General features: G+C 41.5%; 1 protein-coding gene across 7 annotated transcripts in view; it reads right to left on the bottom strand.

The window, feature by feature from the left end:
* RBMS3 (RNA binding motif single stranded interacting protein 3) overlaps window positions 1-18583 on the bottom strand; it is a 1057118-nt gene that overhangs the window by 451331 nt on the left and 587204 nt on the right. For all 7 annotated transcript variants that reach the window (XM_073003441.2, XM_078377327.1, XM_073003440.2 and 4 more), the window contains one exon: window positions 2667-2725. In XM_073003441.2, coding sequence (XP_072859542.2) covers window positions 2667-2725 — 59 coding nt within the window. The remainder of the gene's footprint in view (window positions 1-2666; window positions 2726-18583) is intronic.

The following is an 18583-nucleotide window of genomic DNA, read 5'->3' as shown; positions in this document are numbered from 1 at the left end:
TAAATACTAACACCACATATAAAGCATGGTATTCAGCATGGAGGCAGGTGGTGCATCATAGCCTCTCCCATTTGGAAGAGACACTTGTCCAACAGGCTGAGGCAAAGAAGCAGTCCCGAAACAAGCATAATCAGGGAGCTGGATAGGGGACAGATTGTATTTGTCTTCAGTGTGGAAGGGATTGTCACTCTCAAACTGGCCCTCTCAATCACACTAGATGCTGTTCCAAGTCCTCTATTCAGACCAGGTTAGCATAGTCTATTGAGACTAAAGGATGCCTTATCTAATCTCTAAACAAATAAAGCTACCACAACTAATAAATCAGAAAAACCCAAATGACAGCAAATGTGCAATTTAAGGATGGTCAATCTGTACTACATTAAGAGAGGAAGCTCTTAAAACCGTCAATAAACAGGCATTCACATAAATGCACATCTGCATTTAAAGACACCTCTAATGTGTTGCCTTCACAAGTATGCTGGAGGTTAACTCCCTCTATTCACCTTTCTTCAGAACATGTGCACCTCCAATAAGTACATTTGAATTATATCAGAAACATAGTAACTGATTTAATCTCAGTCCATAATGACTTGCAATCCATTGTGCTCCTAACAATATCAATGTCCACAAAGGAATCTCCACAAGTTCTACTAACCCCCCCCCGCCTTACTATGCCACTTTTCCAAAAGCAAAAATAATTGCAAGTCTCAGCTTCAGAAGAGAGTTCTCAGATTTAGCCTTATGCTTGTTGGGATCAGAGGCTATTAATCACATGAAAACATTCCCATATTTCCCTATTCAACGAATACAGTAATGTCTGTATATGGTACTCCCAGTTCCCAGATATGATGGCTTATGGGTTCCCTTTACTGTCGTTCCATTTACCTTAGTAAGTGTGGAGCAGGGCATGGGAAAAGGCAGAGATTGTGGCAGAGATGTCTAGGGGATAATACAGTCCAGACCTGAAACTCGGTCTATTTGGGGGCATGTGAAATGGAAGTACAAAATACACAAATCTACATCATTACCTTCCTGCAATCTCCCTATATCTTAGTATTATTGCATTGTGTAGTGGATAGAGGGATGGACTAGGACTCTGGAGACCTGGGTCTGAATCCCTGCTCAGCCATGGAAACCCACTGGGGGACTGGAACTGGTAAAACCACTCCTAAAGTACCCCACTTACCTTGAAAGCCATATTAGGGTCAGAATAAGTCGGTTCTGACTTGACAGCACATAACAACAACAACATCATTGCCATTTAAGACTATTGACAGGTCTCAAATCAACCTTAGGAATTGTTCATTGCAATTCAGTAGATAAGTTATAACAGGATCAGAATTTAGTGAGCAACATGTACCAAAGTAACACAGCTGGGTTAATTGAGACAGCTGTGGGACAACCAAGTTGATTGGAGCAACCAAGAATAAAGCTAGCCAAGCTTGCAGACACAAGTTGTTGGGTAGTTGGTGGTTGTGTAGTTGAGAGCTGTTTATTTGATTGTGAAAGAAATTTATGCTGCATTGCTGGATGAAGACTTGCTACATTGCAAGAGGAAGATCCTGGAGGAAGACTATCTCCGTGGTGAGAGGAGAAGACTTCGTGGATGCTGGACTATTTATATTGGTAACAATCTTTGGATACTGAACCTGTAATTTACTATTGCAAACTGAAGAACTACTGTGAAAGACCAGGACTGTGTAAAGACCAAGAGAAGTTGTATTTGTACCTGTATATATGAACTTTAATGTAAATAATTCTATCAACACTACAACAGTGTCTGTTTGGTTTCATCTCTGAGCAGTTCATTTCACCATAGCGCCCCCTGGCATAGTCTGGTAACACCGCACCACTGTCAACTATCATGATTGGTAGCAAATAGTTTCGTATTTATCAATTGTGCTCTTTCAAAAAAAAGATTAATTGTGGAAATCAAAGGTATATGTTAAAGAAAAGCACTATGGAGCAAAGAGGCAAATTTAACTGAAAAACAAAAAACAAAACTACCATGAAACATCTACCTAGTAGAAATGAGCAAATTGTCACATTATTACAAATGTCATTACTGTATCCCAGAAATCTTCTGCATGCAAGTGCGTATGTGTGTAACATGTGCACCTCTGATGAACTATTAAGATAATTTCATTTTAAAGACAAGTCATATCTTAAAGAGCTAGGCATGATATGAAAATAAACTACAAATGTTACCAGGATTCATTTTAATTTCACTATGTCCTAATTTTAGAAGCAGCCTGTTGGACTAGAGTTAATGGGTGCTCTCCCGGCTTCTAAGAATTAAGCCAAAGAATGGAATGAGGCTTTCCTTGAGAAAGCTTCCTCAAGATTCACATCTTTACATAGGAAATCAATTTGTATCACCAATAATATTGTTCAAATCAGATGACACTGTGTGGTTAGAAGGTAATTTACTTTGCTGCCGAAACAATTTGATAGTTGTTCTGATTTGTGATTTTCATTTTGTTTGTTAATGAAAAAAATTAATGAGCAATGTTACTGGAAGTACAACTCCAAGCACTAGCATTATTAAACATGTTTTCAATATATTGTACATTATGATGATTGCACTGCCAGAGTCTGAACTTCTGCAGCACAAGCCAGTCAATTAACCTGACGTGCAATCTGCAGCAAGGACACCTGACACTTACCTTTGCACTGATTTGTATTTTTGTCTAGAATTGCTTTCGTGGATACAATTTTTCCGTACCTGAAAAACAAAACAAGAACAGAAATATAGATATATACATCAGATATGTTTACTTTATTCTTGTTTAAAACCTTACCCCATCGCCCAACACATTTTAAGACAGAGAATGCGACTCTGGTGTTCTCAAAAAGTGCAGCACTAACAGTATTGAAAGCAACTGCACAGTAATGTTCCGCTTGCTGTCTCTGCATTTCTGGCCTGACCTTCAAGACTACCCTTGTGAAGGTGGTTAGTTTTTTATATTCTCTCTTGGGTCATCAAAAAAGAAATCAAACATAGTAGTGGCTTTGGGGGGAATGTCAAGACAAGGATACCCCCTCCCCCAGGATAAACTTTGAGTAAATCCGGTTAAACTTCTGCTTACCGATGGATTAAAGGAGGAAAAAAATCCTGTCATTTCAAGGGACGTACTTTATCTAAATATTAAACTGATCCAGAGGCATTCAAGAAATCTTTCACCAAAGCAGGGTTTCCCTGGAGTCAATCAAATCTGAATTGAAGTGTTGTTAGCAATTTGGATTCAGAGGAAGACCAAGACTGAGATGCTACATTCTATGTAAATGAAATGCCATGGTAGGAAAAGGGGATGGATGTGTTTCATTTTCTAATTGACAACTATAGCTTCTAATCCGATTAAGTTTAGGGTTCTTCAATCCTACCGCATAGGGGCAGGAACACTAAAGTAATAGGCTGTTGGACAGTTCCAAGCTATGTGCTAACACTCCTTCACAAAAACAGGAGACTATTCATGGAGTCCATGGGCCGAGCAATTCTGGCTTCCTGCACAACCAGCAAACAATGTGTCCCCAAATCAACTTTCTAATTCATCACATAAAAATAATACAAGAACTAAACACCTTATCAGCATTTCCCCTCCTCCACATGCGATCAGCAGCACCATCAGAGCTACAACAAACAAACTCTCTCTGTATGTGTGTGTGTATGTATATCCCATAATGTATATACTGTATTAAAATGCTGGCTTTCTGTACTATCCAGCTGAAAGGCGTGGCCCAGTGAACCCAAGAATATCAGCCCTCTGACAGGGGAGGCCTGATCTACCCATAGACCATTGTCTGGAAATTCTGCACTCTATTTGTGGACAAATGAATAGCAAGGAGACTATTCATTTTCCTAACAAGCATAAGCCAGGACCTAAAGAACCTAAAGTCATGATTTATTACTGGTCTACAAGTCCTGGTTTGGTAGGAGAGCAAACAACCAGAAATCATAATTCAAAAGTTACATTAAGCACTTGCTTATTAAGGAGCTGATCAGTAAAATGAACTCTCTATAATCTCCATCACTACCCAATATTTACTACAAATCCATATTTTATACCTATGACAGCATAACATCCAGACAAGCCTTGTATGTATCATGGGTTATTACCCCTTCAGTGTAGGTCTTGGCCAAGGTGATCTTACTGCATCAGAGCATTTGGTCTAATATGCCATGCAGGAACAGGTATATGTGATGCTCTCCACATAGAGATGAACAGTATCTATTGTACCTTATCTCACTTCTAATTGTTCTCCTTCCCATCAGTATCAAATTCTTTCTTGGAACTTCTCTTTGTAGGAATTTCTGCTACCTACACCTTCAGATTGTTTTCCCCAGATTTTCAAACCAGAGAAATGGAGAGTGAATCTTAGATTGTTACAGTTCTATCCAGACATTTTCAATACAGAACAAATTCCTCAAGCAAATGGATATACTAGCTCAACTCCTCTGTTGCCACTCCTGTCACGCACCACCAAATCTATTTTACAAATCTCCCTTCCACATCACTTACACAAGCAAGGAGCATTCTGTATTGGAGGCTCTTCACTTCAGAAAGTCATTCTCCATATGAAGAAAGTGGTAGTAAAGTGCAAGGAGGAAACCAGAGCATTCCTCCTCCTCACATGTCTATTTTAACCGACATTGATTATTGCCTAAATAGGGCCTATGGTTACTGATCATTCTATTTACACTCAATGTACATATAAATTACGAATGTTACAAACAAGTGCAAAATATCCGGGCTGCTTTAACATGTTGGGGGAGAATGTAGATAAATATCCAAAAGAGAAATCTTATCCTATGCTTTGGTATGAGAACAATGTTTTGGCTTTTAAAAAATTTTTGAAAAATATCTCTGTAAAACCTTTGTGCAGATAAGCACCCAAACACATAGCAAGCACAAAACCACGGGCTGATTGACCAAAAAGAAGCAAAACACTCATCTAATGCTTCTACTTTTTAAATATTCAGGTAACAAGGTAGCAGTTACCATTCTGCACAAAAAAAAAATTCATAATGTATGCAAAATTGATCTTGCAAATATGAAAATCTTTACCCAAAAATGAAAAGAAAATCTTGCCACTGGAGACGAAGAGAAAAACATTGACATTTCAAGCAGTAAGGATTTACAAACCTTGTTTTATTCTCAACCTACTTCTCAATTTGTAGCCAACTTCCTCCTTTATCTAGTCCAGGTCCTGCTATGCGTACAATCTGTTTCACCTACTAGACCCAGATACCAAGTTCTGGATGTAGTCTCAAATGTTCGTTTCATGTGTTTCCTTATCCTGACATCATATTCAGATTCTGCACATCAGAATCAGCCTTACAAGAACTGTTTGCCTATTTTTAAAAGAACCTGTTTTGTTTTGTTTTTAACCATGACCTCTGGCATCACCACTGTAGTCTTAATTTAAATGTCAAATTAATTAAATGCATGTAAAAAGTAGTGCATTGAAAATCTTGGTCTCTTCTTAATTTTTGTTTCCATTTTTAAGCCAATAACTTTTTCTTTGAATCCTAACAATATCTACTTTTTTTTTTTTTTTTTTTTTTTTTGCAAAAGCGCTCTAAGCATTTTGACTCCTGTATGTTTTTGGTTCTAAATAATTATCTACAATAATTATCAAAAGCAAGCCACACTTACTCTGATATTTCACATTAAAAGTTAACAACCAGAGCATGGCTTACTGAAGCAATATATTTCAGCTAACAAAGTTTGATTGATGTTTTGTTCAGAAATGTCAGGGGGAGAGGTTTCTGCTGTTGTTGTTGGTTAAAAAAAGATTTTGCTAGCAGATGAAAGCATTATTAGGTTTTCAAGGCCTCTATCAAGTTAAGCAATTTAAAAAAATAAAAGTAAAAGGCCAGAGCCTTGGAAAATGACAACCAAAATATGTTTTGGCTACATGTGTAAGGAGAAGCACTTTCCTACATTACAAATGAGAAGGCTACAACCTAATCTACAGTCTGAGCCTTACAGATCACGGCAGGAGTCTTTCTGGCTTCAGAGAAAGGCTGCATTCTTTAACCCAACTGGTGGAAGGAATGAAATGATAAGGCAGCTGCACATCAAGTTTCTCTTTCCTAATTTCTTTGGGCCCCATTCCTTTCTTAGCACACATCAACGTTTTTCTTGTCTTTCTCTCTTTAGAGAAACTCTTTCAAGTGCCGTGCAAGTCCTCTGATGAGCCCTAAACTCTTCCAAGGGTGCACCATGTGCAAAGAAATTCCCTCCATTATCTCCAATCACTAGTTATTCCCAGTAACTCCCAAAACCAAGTGCATTTCATGACAATATAGTTATGAAGACACCGATCTTCATTCTTCTTTTATGAGCTTTTCACATTCCTTCAAAGGAGATGCACAAATCACGGAACGGAAGCATAATTCTTTTTAAATTATTCCATTCATTTTTGGGTTGCAGCTATATCCATTCTGGTGATATTTATATTCTTGCACCATATACAGCCAACTAAAATCTCATCAACTTCATTTGCCTTCAATAAGTACAGTGTTTCCCAACCTTTTTCAAGTACTGACCCCCTTTTTATAATAGTCAAGTAGACCAAGACTGAAGCTGAGGCCAACGTTTAATTGATAATCTGTTTCAAACGGAAATAATAGTCAAAACAATGCCAAGATTTCCCCCAGAAACTTCCTGCAACCAATTAGATCTAGCATATATCAATCATGTCCTAAAATATAAAGCATTAGGAACTTCTATATCATCTTAAAATATTAATGGAGCTTTGTATTTCAAACATCTGTAGTTTCATTTCTTATATATTTCATATATGTGAAATAGTAATAATATCACAATTACATTTTTTAATTTATTGAAAATTTATGCCCCACCTTTCTGCAATGAGTCTTCAAACACTAAATTGTGATGCCTCTTAAATAATAAACTTTAAGAATCATCACTGCACAATACCTTATAAAAAGCAATTGTGTAAGTAAATGTGAAAAAAGAGACAATGAACATACACATATCCATGGCCTGAGACTTGCACCATGTCCCTGACCGGGGGGGGGGGGGGGGGGAAGGTCTCCGGAGGATATTTATACTTTTTATTAGTGGAAAATTGTATCTAGAATACCAGAAGGTGACATTGTTTCTACGTTTAGTACTGTTGAAGAGAAGGTAATGAATCCAGTTACCCCTTTTCCCGCCAGTGAAAACAATGATAATAACAAATATTTGTGTAGAAAGTAGATTGTTTCAAATCTGCAGTAGCATCTGCGGCAGCCAATATATTTTCCCTAATCATTTGGAGGAGAACATATGCTGAAGTAGCATTTCAGTTACCCAATATTTGCCTAGATATTTTGACCTGTACACCCATAAACAGCATGGGGGTGCATACTTCCACTGGACAGGTAATAATTCCACTTCAGTACCCAGTTCAATTCCTTTAAGTGAACTCTGCCAAAGATTTGCATCCTGGGGAAGGGAGAGAAACACTGTATGTTATTCAATCCTCCTGACATTCCAGTTTGTTGATATTAAGCCACACAATATAGATAAAATGCCTGCATGTCACAAAAATGAACAGGAAAGGAAAAACCATTAACCTGAAGTACAAACAACCAGGAGCTTTTAAGCAGTCAGAAAACAAAGATGCAGAGGAGGCCCAGGGTTTGAACAGAGAGGTGGGAGGGCTCATCAGAAAGACAACACTCTCTTATATCAGTAATGACTTAATCAATTATTGTAGTTGTTACCTGCTATCAAGTCAGAATCAATGTATAGCAACCCTAACAGGTTTTTTCAAGGGAAGTGAGATATTTAAACAATGGTTTTATCAGTTCCAATGCCCAAGTCAGTATCCATGGCTGAGTGGGGATTTGAACCCTGTTCTCCTGATTCACCTTCCATCACTCTACCCACTGCACTACACTGGGAACCAATCACTGAGACATCTGAATAGTTAGTTTTCTAAGAAAATATATTTGTGCGAATTTTTGAATCAATACAATTCAGAGAAGAAGAAAGAATAAATTATAAAATGATTAACAAAAAAGCATAACTGCTGACAACAGTATTAAAGGTAGTAGAAGTGGCTTTCATATGGACAGAAGCCATGTCTGCTCATAACTGGCTGGGTATCATTCTTTTTTTTTCTTTCTGATCCCTCATATCACTGAAACTGTCCATGTCCCCAAAAACTGTTCCTAAAAGTTAGAAGAATCTCTAGAACCATGTGGAAGTAGATGATCATCAGGTTACCCACCTGTAATTGTAGTTCTTTGAGTGGACCTTTGTGATTCACACCCTGGGTGATCCGCACCTGCGCAGACCCTTATCGGAAGATTCTAGAGCTTCTGCTGTAGCAAAAAACACATTAGAATAGACCCCTACCCCTCCATATAAGTACCTTGGCGGCAAGACTCTCCCTTCAGTTGTGTCAACCACCACATAATAGAGCTGCATGGCATGACAGTGGGGAGGTTGGGCAGGATGTGTGAATCACAGAGGTCCACTCAAAGAACTACAATTACACATGGGTAACTTGTCATTCTTCTTCATGGCCTCTGTGAATCACACCCTGGGTGACTAGCAAGCTATATTACCTGGAGGAAGGATGTCACACCAAGCAAGAAGCCAGAACAGCACTTCCAAAAGCCACATCAGACTTCTGCGGAACATTGAGTCTATAGTGCCTGATGAATGTGGACGGCTATGCCCATGTGGCAGAAATGCAGACGTCTGGAAGAGATATGCTGTGGAGGAACTCTGTGGAAGCTGCCACTGCCCTGGTGGAGTGAGAGTGAATCACCTGAGGAGCTGGCTTTCGAACGAGCTGGTACGCGAGGTGAAGAGTCGAAGCAACCCATCTAGAAATCATCTATGCAGTCACCTGAAGACCCTTGGTGACTGACAAAGGCGAGGTGAACGCCTGCAAGGTTGTGTACATGCCAAATAGAAGGCAAGGGCCCTCCTAACATCCAGAGTGTGGGAGGATCTTTTCTTGAGCTGAAGATGGTGATGGAAAGAAGGAGGGGAGGACCAATGGCCGGGACAGGTGAAAGTGGGATACAACTTTAGGGAGGAAAGAGATATCAACAGATAACTTGACCTTATCTGGAAAAAACTGCAAGATAGTCATGTTGTAAGGCTGCTAAATCACTGGCCCGACGAGCAGATGTAATGGCAACCAGGAAGGCTGTTTTGAATGTAAGTAGCCAAAGATCAGTTGAGGCTAAGGGCTCAATGGGAACCTTAGTATGCTGATGCAAAGCAAGAGTTAGAGACCATTGTGGGGAGGGTGGACGAACATCTGGATATATATGAGATAATCCCTTGAGAAAGCGTTTTAGCGTGGGATGTCTGAAAAAACAAGCTGCTGGAGAATTTGGTGCTTGATAGGAGATGACTGATGAAAGGTAAACCCATAAAGAGGAAAGGGAGAGGACTCCAGTCTTAAAATGAAGTAAAAAAAGGAGAACAGTGGAGAGAGATGGGTTGACGGAAGACAATACAGCAGCTTCAATGAAACATTGGGTTTTTTCCCCTATTTGCATAGGTAAGCTTTTCTGGTCGAGCGTTGCTTTGCTTGATGGAGGACATCCATCAAGGAGGCAGAATCCTCCAAGCTGCCAGGTGCAGAGCAGGTAAGTCCAGGTGCAGCACCTGGGAGTTGTTCTGCATGAGCAGGTGTGGCAGACATGGGAGTGGTGAATGTCTGATGACAGGTTGTGGAGAACTGGAAACCAGAGTTGCCTCAGCCACCAAGGGGCTGTAACAATGGCATTGGGTTTGTCCTGTTGTTTATGTGGAGTGACTTTTCTCAGTGAGACCATTTGGCATGGATCTTGAGGGATTTGCAGTGTGTCCCCCAGCCTGTAAGGCTGGCATTGGCTGTGACCTGTATTCGAGGACGTGGCTGTTGGAATGGCTGTCCTATTGAAAGGTTTGGAGGAAAATGCCACCATGCAAGTTGGGAGGCGATTTCTGGGGTTGACTCTCAGAAGAGTGGTTGTACTAGGAGTAAGCCCTAGTATGATTTTTCAGAATGCTCCCAATATAAGCCCTACCCCAAAAATAAGCCCCAGTTAAGTGAAAACCCACCCTCCACCATTGTGCAGCAGCCAGAAGATGACATGACTGTAAAATAAAACATCCCCTGAAAATAAGCCCTAATGCATTTTTGGAGCAAAAATTAAATAAGACCCTGTCTTATTTTTGGAGAAACACAGTAGAATGCATTGAACGATTAAGGTGGGTACCAAAACATGAGGGGTGAAATTCTGAAGCACAGTCACCAAGTTCTGTTGCTTGTCCACAGGGAGAAATGCACGGGCTTGCTTAGAGTCTATGAGCACACCTATGTCTTGGACAAATTTCCTAGGTTTCAATTTGTACTTTTGTATGTTGACAGCAAGACTGAGTTCGTGAAGGAGAGAGTGAAGTGGGTGTCTTGCTGTGCTTTCTGGAAGGAGGGAGTTACAAGGAGCCAATCATCGATGTAGGAGAAAATGGGAAATTTTTGAAGCCTGGGGTAAGCAGCTACTGGGGCCATGCTTTTGGTGAAGACTCTGGGAGCCGTTGCAAGGCCAAAAGGAAGCCTTTTGAATTGATAGGCCTGAGGTCCGAGTTGGAAGCAAAGAAACTGTCTGTTGGAAGGATTTATGGAGATATGGAAGTACGTGTCTCGCAGATCTATGGCTGTGAAGTACATTTTTTTATTTCTTCTTGTAGGGTTTGAGATGGTGGTGTGACAATGTGTGTTGATGGAGGGAGCTAAAGAAAATGAATATGGTAACCATTCTGAATGATAGAAAGGACCCAGGCATCTGTGGTGATGGATTCCCACATAGGTAAGTGTTTCCAGATGGTAGGAGGGATGTATTGAGTTGCAATCTCGGTCGGGTGGACGTCAAACATGATGTTTGGGTTTGCAATCATGACGCTTAGTGGTGATTGGTTGTTAATGGGGCTTGGCACTGTGATGTTTGAAATAAGGTGTGCAGGGCGTTTGTTGCTGGGGTTTCTGTTGGAATTTCTGGTAGGAATTGTACAGGCGTCTCCACTGGTTATGCTGTGAATGATGTTGGTAAGAAGGGTAGACTCCCCAATGTCTTGCAGGCGATCTCTTCTTTTGGACATTTTCCAAAATGTCATCAATTTCAGCATTAAAAAGGTCTGTCCCATCAAATAGAAGGTCCTCAATACATGCTTGTGCATCTTCAGCAAGGTCAGCTGTTCTTAGTCAAGAAAAACACCGCAGAACTATGGAGGTAGCCATGGATTTAGCTGTTGCATCAACAGTCCGGCTGATAGCATGAGTTGTTTAGCAACAGACAGGCCCTCTTGTTGGAACGTTTGTGCGAGTAGTTTTTTGTCCTCTGGTAAGGATTCAACAAAGGTGGACATGTTGTCCCAAAGGAAGCGTTGATACGCACCCATAACTCCTTGATAGTTAGCCACTCAGATGGCACAGAAGTAAAGCCATCTGCCATGGAATGAATTCTCCTGCTGTCCTTATTTGGTGGTATAAGGGCTTGACAATGTTGAGACCGAGACTATGAGGCCTCTACAAATACTGAGTTTGGAGCTGGTTGTTTCTGAAGAAAAAGCACTCTGGGATCATGGACTCAGCAGAGGTTGTCAATACACTTCAACATCAAATGAGGTGAAGCTGGCTTTGTCCAAGACCATTGTGCAGTGCTGAGAAGAGATGGTAGCATAGAGATATGAACTGGAGTAGTTGTGACCTTTGAGATTGGATTCAGCTGGTTCAGTTGTAGTGAGGTGGATCTGGAGATCCAGGTATTTGGCCATACGCACAATCAGCTGTGCATAAGTCTGAAAGTCCTCTGCCGGATATGGTGGATCGGTATCTGCAAGGTCAGACTCAGGCGAGGTGAGTAGTACAGAAGGAGTTTGCAGTCTGGATCCCTGATCCAAATATTTGAGATTACGTTGGAAGTCAACAGAGTGCTGATCAACCTTGGTATTGAGAGGTTGTGAGTCATACTATTGATATCAGTGGCCTGATGTTTAAAGAGGCGGCATGTCCATGGACATCTGGGGATGCCGAGCAAGAAGAGCGGTCTCTATCTTCCTGATGAGATGGGAAATATCAGCTGACTGGGGTTGTGAATGCCTCATACGTTGAAGCATGTCGCTCGCCCGTCTTGGGCTTTTTAGGTGCCGGGTAGAAAGCAGCCTGAAGCCCATTTGGATCTTGATAGTACGACCGCTTCAACACCGAGGGCTGTCAAGATTGTGGCCAATGGTGTGATACTGCCATTGAACTGGGTAGAGTGCTCTTGGCAGATTGTTTAGTAGAGCACTGATCAATGCAAGCAGCTATTCGATGAGAGCGCTGAAAATGGATCGATGCTGCACTTGATTATGGAACACTTTCCTCATATGAATGTTGCGCTTGATGGTGTGCTAGAGGCTGTGGTGGTTGGCCTGGTGCTACCGAGTAGGGCACAGTATCAGGCTGTGGTTCGGACCCCACCCTGTCGGGCGAAGCAACTATGGAAGGGTTGCTGGAGGAAGCGGATTGTTGGAAGCTAGCAGGAGAGGATGTAAGGTGATCCACTCATTTGTCCCAGTCAGGTGATTGAGAACATGGTTGATGGGATGGGAGTCCATCATCATCGAAGGCTGAACCAATAGAAATTAGGTCGCAGGACTCCGGGAGCTGTTGAGGAGTGACCATGGGTGTCTTAGATTTGAGTTGCTTATTCCTCTTAGGCGGTGATGGTTCTGGAGCTGAAGAGGTTTTGGTGGATAGTTTTTATTTTGTAGAGGGTTCAGTGTCGAGGGTTTCAAGGTTGAGTGTTTAGCCTTGTGTCACATATAGGTCTTTGATGATGTCAATGGGGCATTGGAGTGTGATGGCGTGGTCAAAGGATGCTTTTTCAAAGATTCCAAAATGGCTTTTTCCAAAACCTTGACTTGAACAGTGGTCTTGCAAGCAGGCTGAGCCATTGACAGTTGGCGGGACTGCTCCCAAAGATGGAGCTTCAGCCTAGAAAGGCATGTGCAGAGGACTCCGCGTTTGAAGTTTTTACAATGAGGGCAAGAGGAAGTTTGGTGTGCATCAGGCAAGCAAAAAAGACACTTGGCACGGCTGTTGGAAAGCGGTATTTTATTATTACAGACCACACGGTGTTTAAACAGTCCCAAACGGGCCATGAATAGAGGAAAAAATGGTAGAAAAATTATACAGGATGGGGGGGCACTTCAGCCAAAGGCCGAAGCAAAACAAAGGGATAAAAACATTCCTATATAGGATAAGAATAATAAAAAACTATATAAAAAGAAAAGGAATCAAGAGCAAGACTCTATTTCACTTTCAAACTCACAGAAGCAAGAAGTGTGAGGCTCTCAATGCGGCGGTTGAAAGAAACTGAAGGGAGAGTCTTGGCGCCAAGGTATTTATATGGAGGGAGAGGGGTCTATTGTAATGTGTTCTTTGCTACTGCAGAAGCTCTAGAATCTTCCGATGAGGCTCCACGCAGGCGCAGATCACCCAGGTGTGATTCACAGAGGCCACGAAGAAGAACAGAAAGGACTGCAGTGAGGTAGAGGAACTGCTGAAAATCAGAAAAATCCCCAAAGTTTTCTCTTGAAATTTTTATATGAAGTATAGTGAAGACCTTTTCTTTGCAGGCACACAGTACATCCACAATTTGTCTTAGTTATAAACATTCCACTATTAAAATAATAGTCTTATAAAGCCTTATAAAACTGGCCAGTATCCTATTACAAAGTTCCACAGACATACAACTGGCAGATTGCAGCTGATTATGCCTGCCCCCAAAAAGAAACTTTTTAATTAGTGGCAATTTCCCACTTCTGGTGATGTCACTCTTTCTACACTCACTGAGCTCCATAAGGGGATATGGACTATGCTAATCTACCTACCTTTTGATTCATGATGTAGGGTAGAATAACAAAATCTGGTGCCTTTTATTGTCAAACATGTTAGTCATCATTTATTCTCAAGGCCACAATCCTTCTTCTCTGCTTCCCTAGATGAAAGACCCATTAAACTCAGTAAGACTTACTTCTGAGTAAACATAGATAGTATTGTGTTGTTGGCTTTCATTGTAACATTATATATTTTGCATTCTGCATAGTTTTCATTAGCATTCCCTTCACTCTTTTAAAGTATATTGCTGGGGAAAGAAAGATAAAAAATAATACAAAGTTTCATTCTCCAAGACAGAAAAGATGAAAGCCATGTACCACCAGGGACTGTCAACAAACAGATCATTGCAAGTTAAGCATTTTACAGAGTTCACACAGAGTGCACAAGAATCACATGTAAGCCTACAGAACTCCTTTCTTTCTTTTCTTTTTTTTACAAATTATGAATGTCTAGGTGTCTCCCGTCTGTAGTAACAATTATTGTACAGTTTCTGTTACCCACTATATTTCTGGAAGAATTTACTTCTTTTAGAAATTGTTTAAAGAACATGAATGCTCCAGTTCATTAAGTATTTCTATTCAGCTCTCTATTTTCAAGGCTGATACATCAGTCTTACTCATTTCTAAGGGGTATATGTAACAACTGAAAGAGACAACAAATATATATTCTTCTGATGCACTTTATTATTGTTGTTGTTGTTGTCGTCGTCATCGTCATCGTCATCATCATCATCATCATCATCATCATCATCATCATCATCATCATCATCATCATCACCACCACCACCACCACCATCACCACCACCAGATATACACTTATTTCCTTAGGCCTGCATTTTCAGTAGACAAAGAAATAAACAATTCACACAGATCTTCCCATTCAACACTTTGCTTACAAGAAAAATTAAAGCAATGGATCTATAGTTGCTGCACTCCTTGGTTTCTCCTTTTCTTAGGGATTGGAATTAGAGATGGGCACAAACCTCTGGATCAACATTTCTTACCAGTTTATTTAGTAGCTGAACAGGTGTTCGGCACTTCATAATCCCACCTCCTCTGATGGGCCCCCACTCAGAGGCAGTGCCTGGAGGAGGCAGAGCAGGGAAGCTAGGCCATTGCCTCCACGTAGGTGTCTGCTGGAGGAGGGAGGACTTTGAAATGCTGCATGCCCATTTGGCCACTAAACGAATGGGCACAAACTACCAAAACTGATTGAGTGTTTCCACTCTGTGGGCCATTGCTTTGTTTTCCATATTTGTTGACAGGTTCTTGTTAGGATTTTGACACTCACTGGCCATCTATCCCTGGTGATTTTTCTTTTCAGTGTTTTCAGATCAGCTTGAACTTCACTTTCTACAGCTACAAGTTCTTCATCATAGACTTTCTCTTCAAAGGAGTCCTTTGTCCCTTTTGTCCCTTCTGTATAGGCCTTCTGTATACTGGTTCCATCTTCTCTTTATTTTCTCTTGGTGAGATAGTGTGCTTCCCTTTTGGTTCTTTAGTATTCCTAATCTAGGTTTGAATTTCCCTTTGATTTCTTTAATAAAGTTAAACTACCTAAATAGACAGGTTACCTACCTGTAACCATGGTTCTTCTAGTGGACCTCTGTGAATTCACACAGATGGGTTTCTTCTGCGCCTGCGCAGGATGTCTTGGAAACTTCTAGAGCTTAAAAATGAGTAACAATTAAGATACCCCCCCAGGGCACAAGCTCTGCCTCCTCAGCCTTCCTTTCAGTTCCTATCAAGGTCCACCATTGTCCACATTAAATAACATCACAGATAGAGGGGAGGAAGGGAGGGATGTGTGAATTCAAAGGTCCATTAGAAGAACCATGGTTACAGGTAGGTAACCTGTCTTTCTTCATAGTGGCCTCTGTGAGTGCACACAAATGGGTGACTGACAAGCTCACTTACCAGATGGAGGGCCGCCACTCAACCAGAGAAGTCAGTATCGCCCTGCCAAATGCAGCATCCCTTTTGGCTCTGACATCAAGTCGATAGTGCTTTGTAAACATTGAAGGATTGGACCAGGTGGCTGCTCTGCAAATGCTTTGCACTTCAATCCCACGGTGCAGCGCAGACAATGTCAAAACTGCCCTGGTAGAGTGCACCTTCAGATGGTCCGGTATCAACTTGCCAGAGAGTTTGTAGGCTAGCTGTATAGCTTGAACTATCCACCTGGATATGGTCTGTGTCGAACCCAGGGCACCTCTGTTTGGTCCATGGTAACAGATGAACAGCCTAGGTGAATGTCAAAACTTTTGTTCTGTCAATATAGAAAGCTAGAGCCCGTTTAACACCCAGTGTGTGGAGCTTGTGCTCAACAGGGGTGGATGGAGAAGGGAACAATGTCAGCAGCACTATAGGTTGATTCATATGAAATTGAGACACCACCTTTGGTAAAAATGTAATATCAAAGTACATGGTCACTTTAATCGAATGAAATTGTAAATATCGGACCACAGAGCTGCTAATTCACTAGCCCTCTTCACTGACGTGATTGCGACCAAAAAGACAGTCTTTGAAGATAGCAATTTTTCATTGCAGGTAGCCATCGGTTCAAATGGCGGTTTAGTTAATGCATCTAGAACTAGTTGTAGGGACCATTGAGAAATGATGTGTTGAGATGGAGGTCTGATATTTTGAAGACCCTTCACAAATCTCCTCAGGGTAGAATGAGAGGAGAGTTGGGCGGATAGAGAATTGGGCTGTTGATGAGCCACTATAGCTGAGATGTACACCTTAATGGTAGAGTGGGACAGTCCAAGATTGAAGAGATGTAGAATGAAGGTAAGTATGGTCTTAAGTGAGACTGAGATAGGAGTTAGGCTCTTGGATTCAGTACATTTTATAAAAGATTTCCATTTGTTCTCGTACAGTGTCCTAGTACTGTAGATGGTTTCCTGGCCTTTTCTAGAATTTTATGGAAGTTGGGATTATTCTCCACACCGTCAGATTCAGTGAGTGAACGTTGGGGTGAAGAATGGAACTGTTATTCTGGGACAGGAGGTTCGGTACCAGAGATAAATGGAGGGTTTCCACCACTATTATTTTGAGGTCTGTAAACCACGGTAGAGAAGGCTACCACAGTGCAATTACTATGGCATCTACCCAATGTTGATGGCCCAGACTATTGTCCTCTGGATCACTGGTATTGGAGGAAAAATGTAGAGGAATTCCCCTGTCTATCATAAATGCATCCCCTAGCAACTTGGCATTGACACCTGCTCTCGAGCAGTATCTGGGGCATTTGGTACTGTATTGGGTTGCAAATAGGTCCAATGTTGGGTAGCCCCATCGATGGCAGATGTCCTGAAAAATGGACTCATCCAGCATCCACTCGTGCAAGTGGGTTGGCAGTATGCTCAAGTGGTCTGCTAGGTAGGTCTCTTCCGTTGAAATATGGATAGCTTGCGGGAAAATGTGGTAGAGATGGCACCACTCCCAAAAATCTATCCTGAGTTGCAGGAGAGGCATAGAGTGTTTACCTCCCTGTTTGTTTACATAATGCATTGCTATGGTGTTGTCTGTCACCAACTGTACCGCTTTTACTTAGATACGAGGGAGAAAGGCTTGAAATGCCCTCACTATGGCCAACATCTCTAACTGATTTATATGGAGCCTCCTTTCTCTTTTTGTCCACAGGCCATGCATTCGAAGTTCCTGGCAATGCGCTCCCCATCCCGAAGGACTTGTGTCGGTGGTCACTTGTATAGAGAAACACAGCTGTTGGAAGGGCCTGTCCACTGTCAATTTCTGGATGGAAGTCCACCAGGTAAGTTGGTATACCAGTTCTGGGGTTACCAGTAGGCGTTTCGACTGATGATCTGTCAAAGCATCAAACAGGGATCAGAAGCATACATGAAGTGCTCTCATTTTGAGTCTCGTGTGGATGACAACTGCAGTCATAGCTGCCATGAGACCTAGCAGATGTTGTGCCTTGTGAGCTGATATGGTTCTGAATGGTTGAAACAGACGCACGGTATTTTATATCTTCATGATTCTTTGAAGCGGCAGGAATGCCCTTACATAAACCGAATTCAGTTCCACTCCGATGTGGTTGACCACCTGTGACGGTTCTAGATGAGATTTTTCGAGGTTTATTTTTAGGCCCAGTCTTTGTAAAGTGTCCATGGTGATTTTCGTGGCTTCAATGGCATTGTGATGGGATCGAGCTACTATAAGCCAGTTGTCGATGTAGGGGAAGACTGTAATTCCCTTGAGTTGGAGGTATGCCACAATGGGGGCCATACACTTTGTAAACGTTCTGGGGGCCACTGACAGTCCGAACGGTAGAGCACAGAATTGGTATGTCGTGTTCTGGAATTGAAACATGAGAAACTTTCAATGATTGGGGTGTATCATTATATGGAGATAAATGTCTTTCAAGTAGATGGTCACAAACCAATTTCCCTGTGATAGAAGAGGGATAATGGTATCGAGGGTAGGGTTAGCATACGGAATTTTCTAGGATGTATAAATTTGTTAAGTTGTCTTAAGTTCCAATGGGTTGAAGACCTCCAACCTTTTTAGGGACCGTGAAATAACGGGACTAGAACCCCTCACTTATGTCAGATGGTGGTACTCTGACTACAGCACACTTCAGGAGGAGGGATGATACTTCCTCTTGTAGTGTTGGTGAAAACAGTGTTATCCTGATGGGGTTAGATGGT

Source organism: Pogona vitticeps, chromosome 6, assembly GCF_051106095.1.
Source record: "Pogona vitticeps strain Pit_001003342236 chromosome 6, PviZW2.1, whole genome shotgun sequence".
Lineage (NCBI taxonomy): Eukaryota > Metazoa > Chordata > Lepidosauria > Squamata > Agamidae > Pogona > Pogona vitticeps.
The sequence above is the reverse complement of the archived record's forward strand: the minus strand, read 5'-3'. Positions and strand labels throughout refer to the sequence as shown.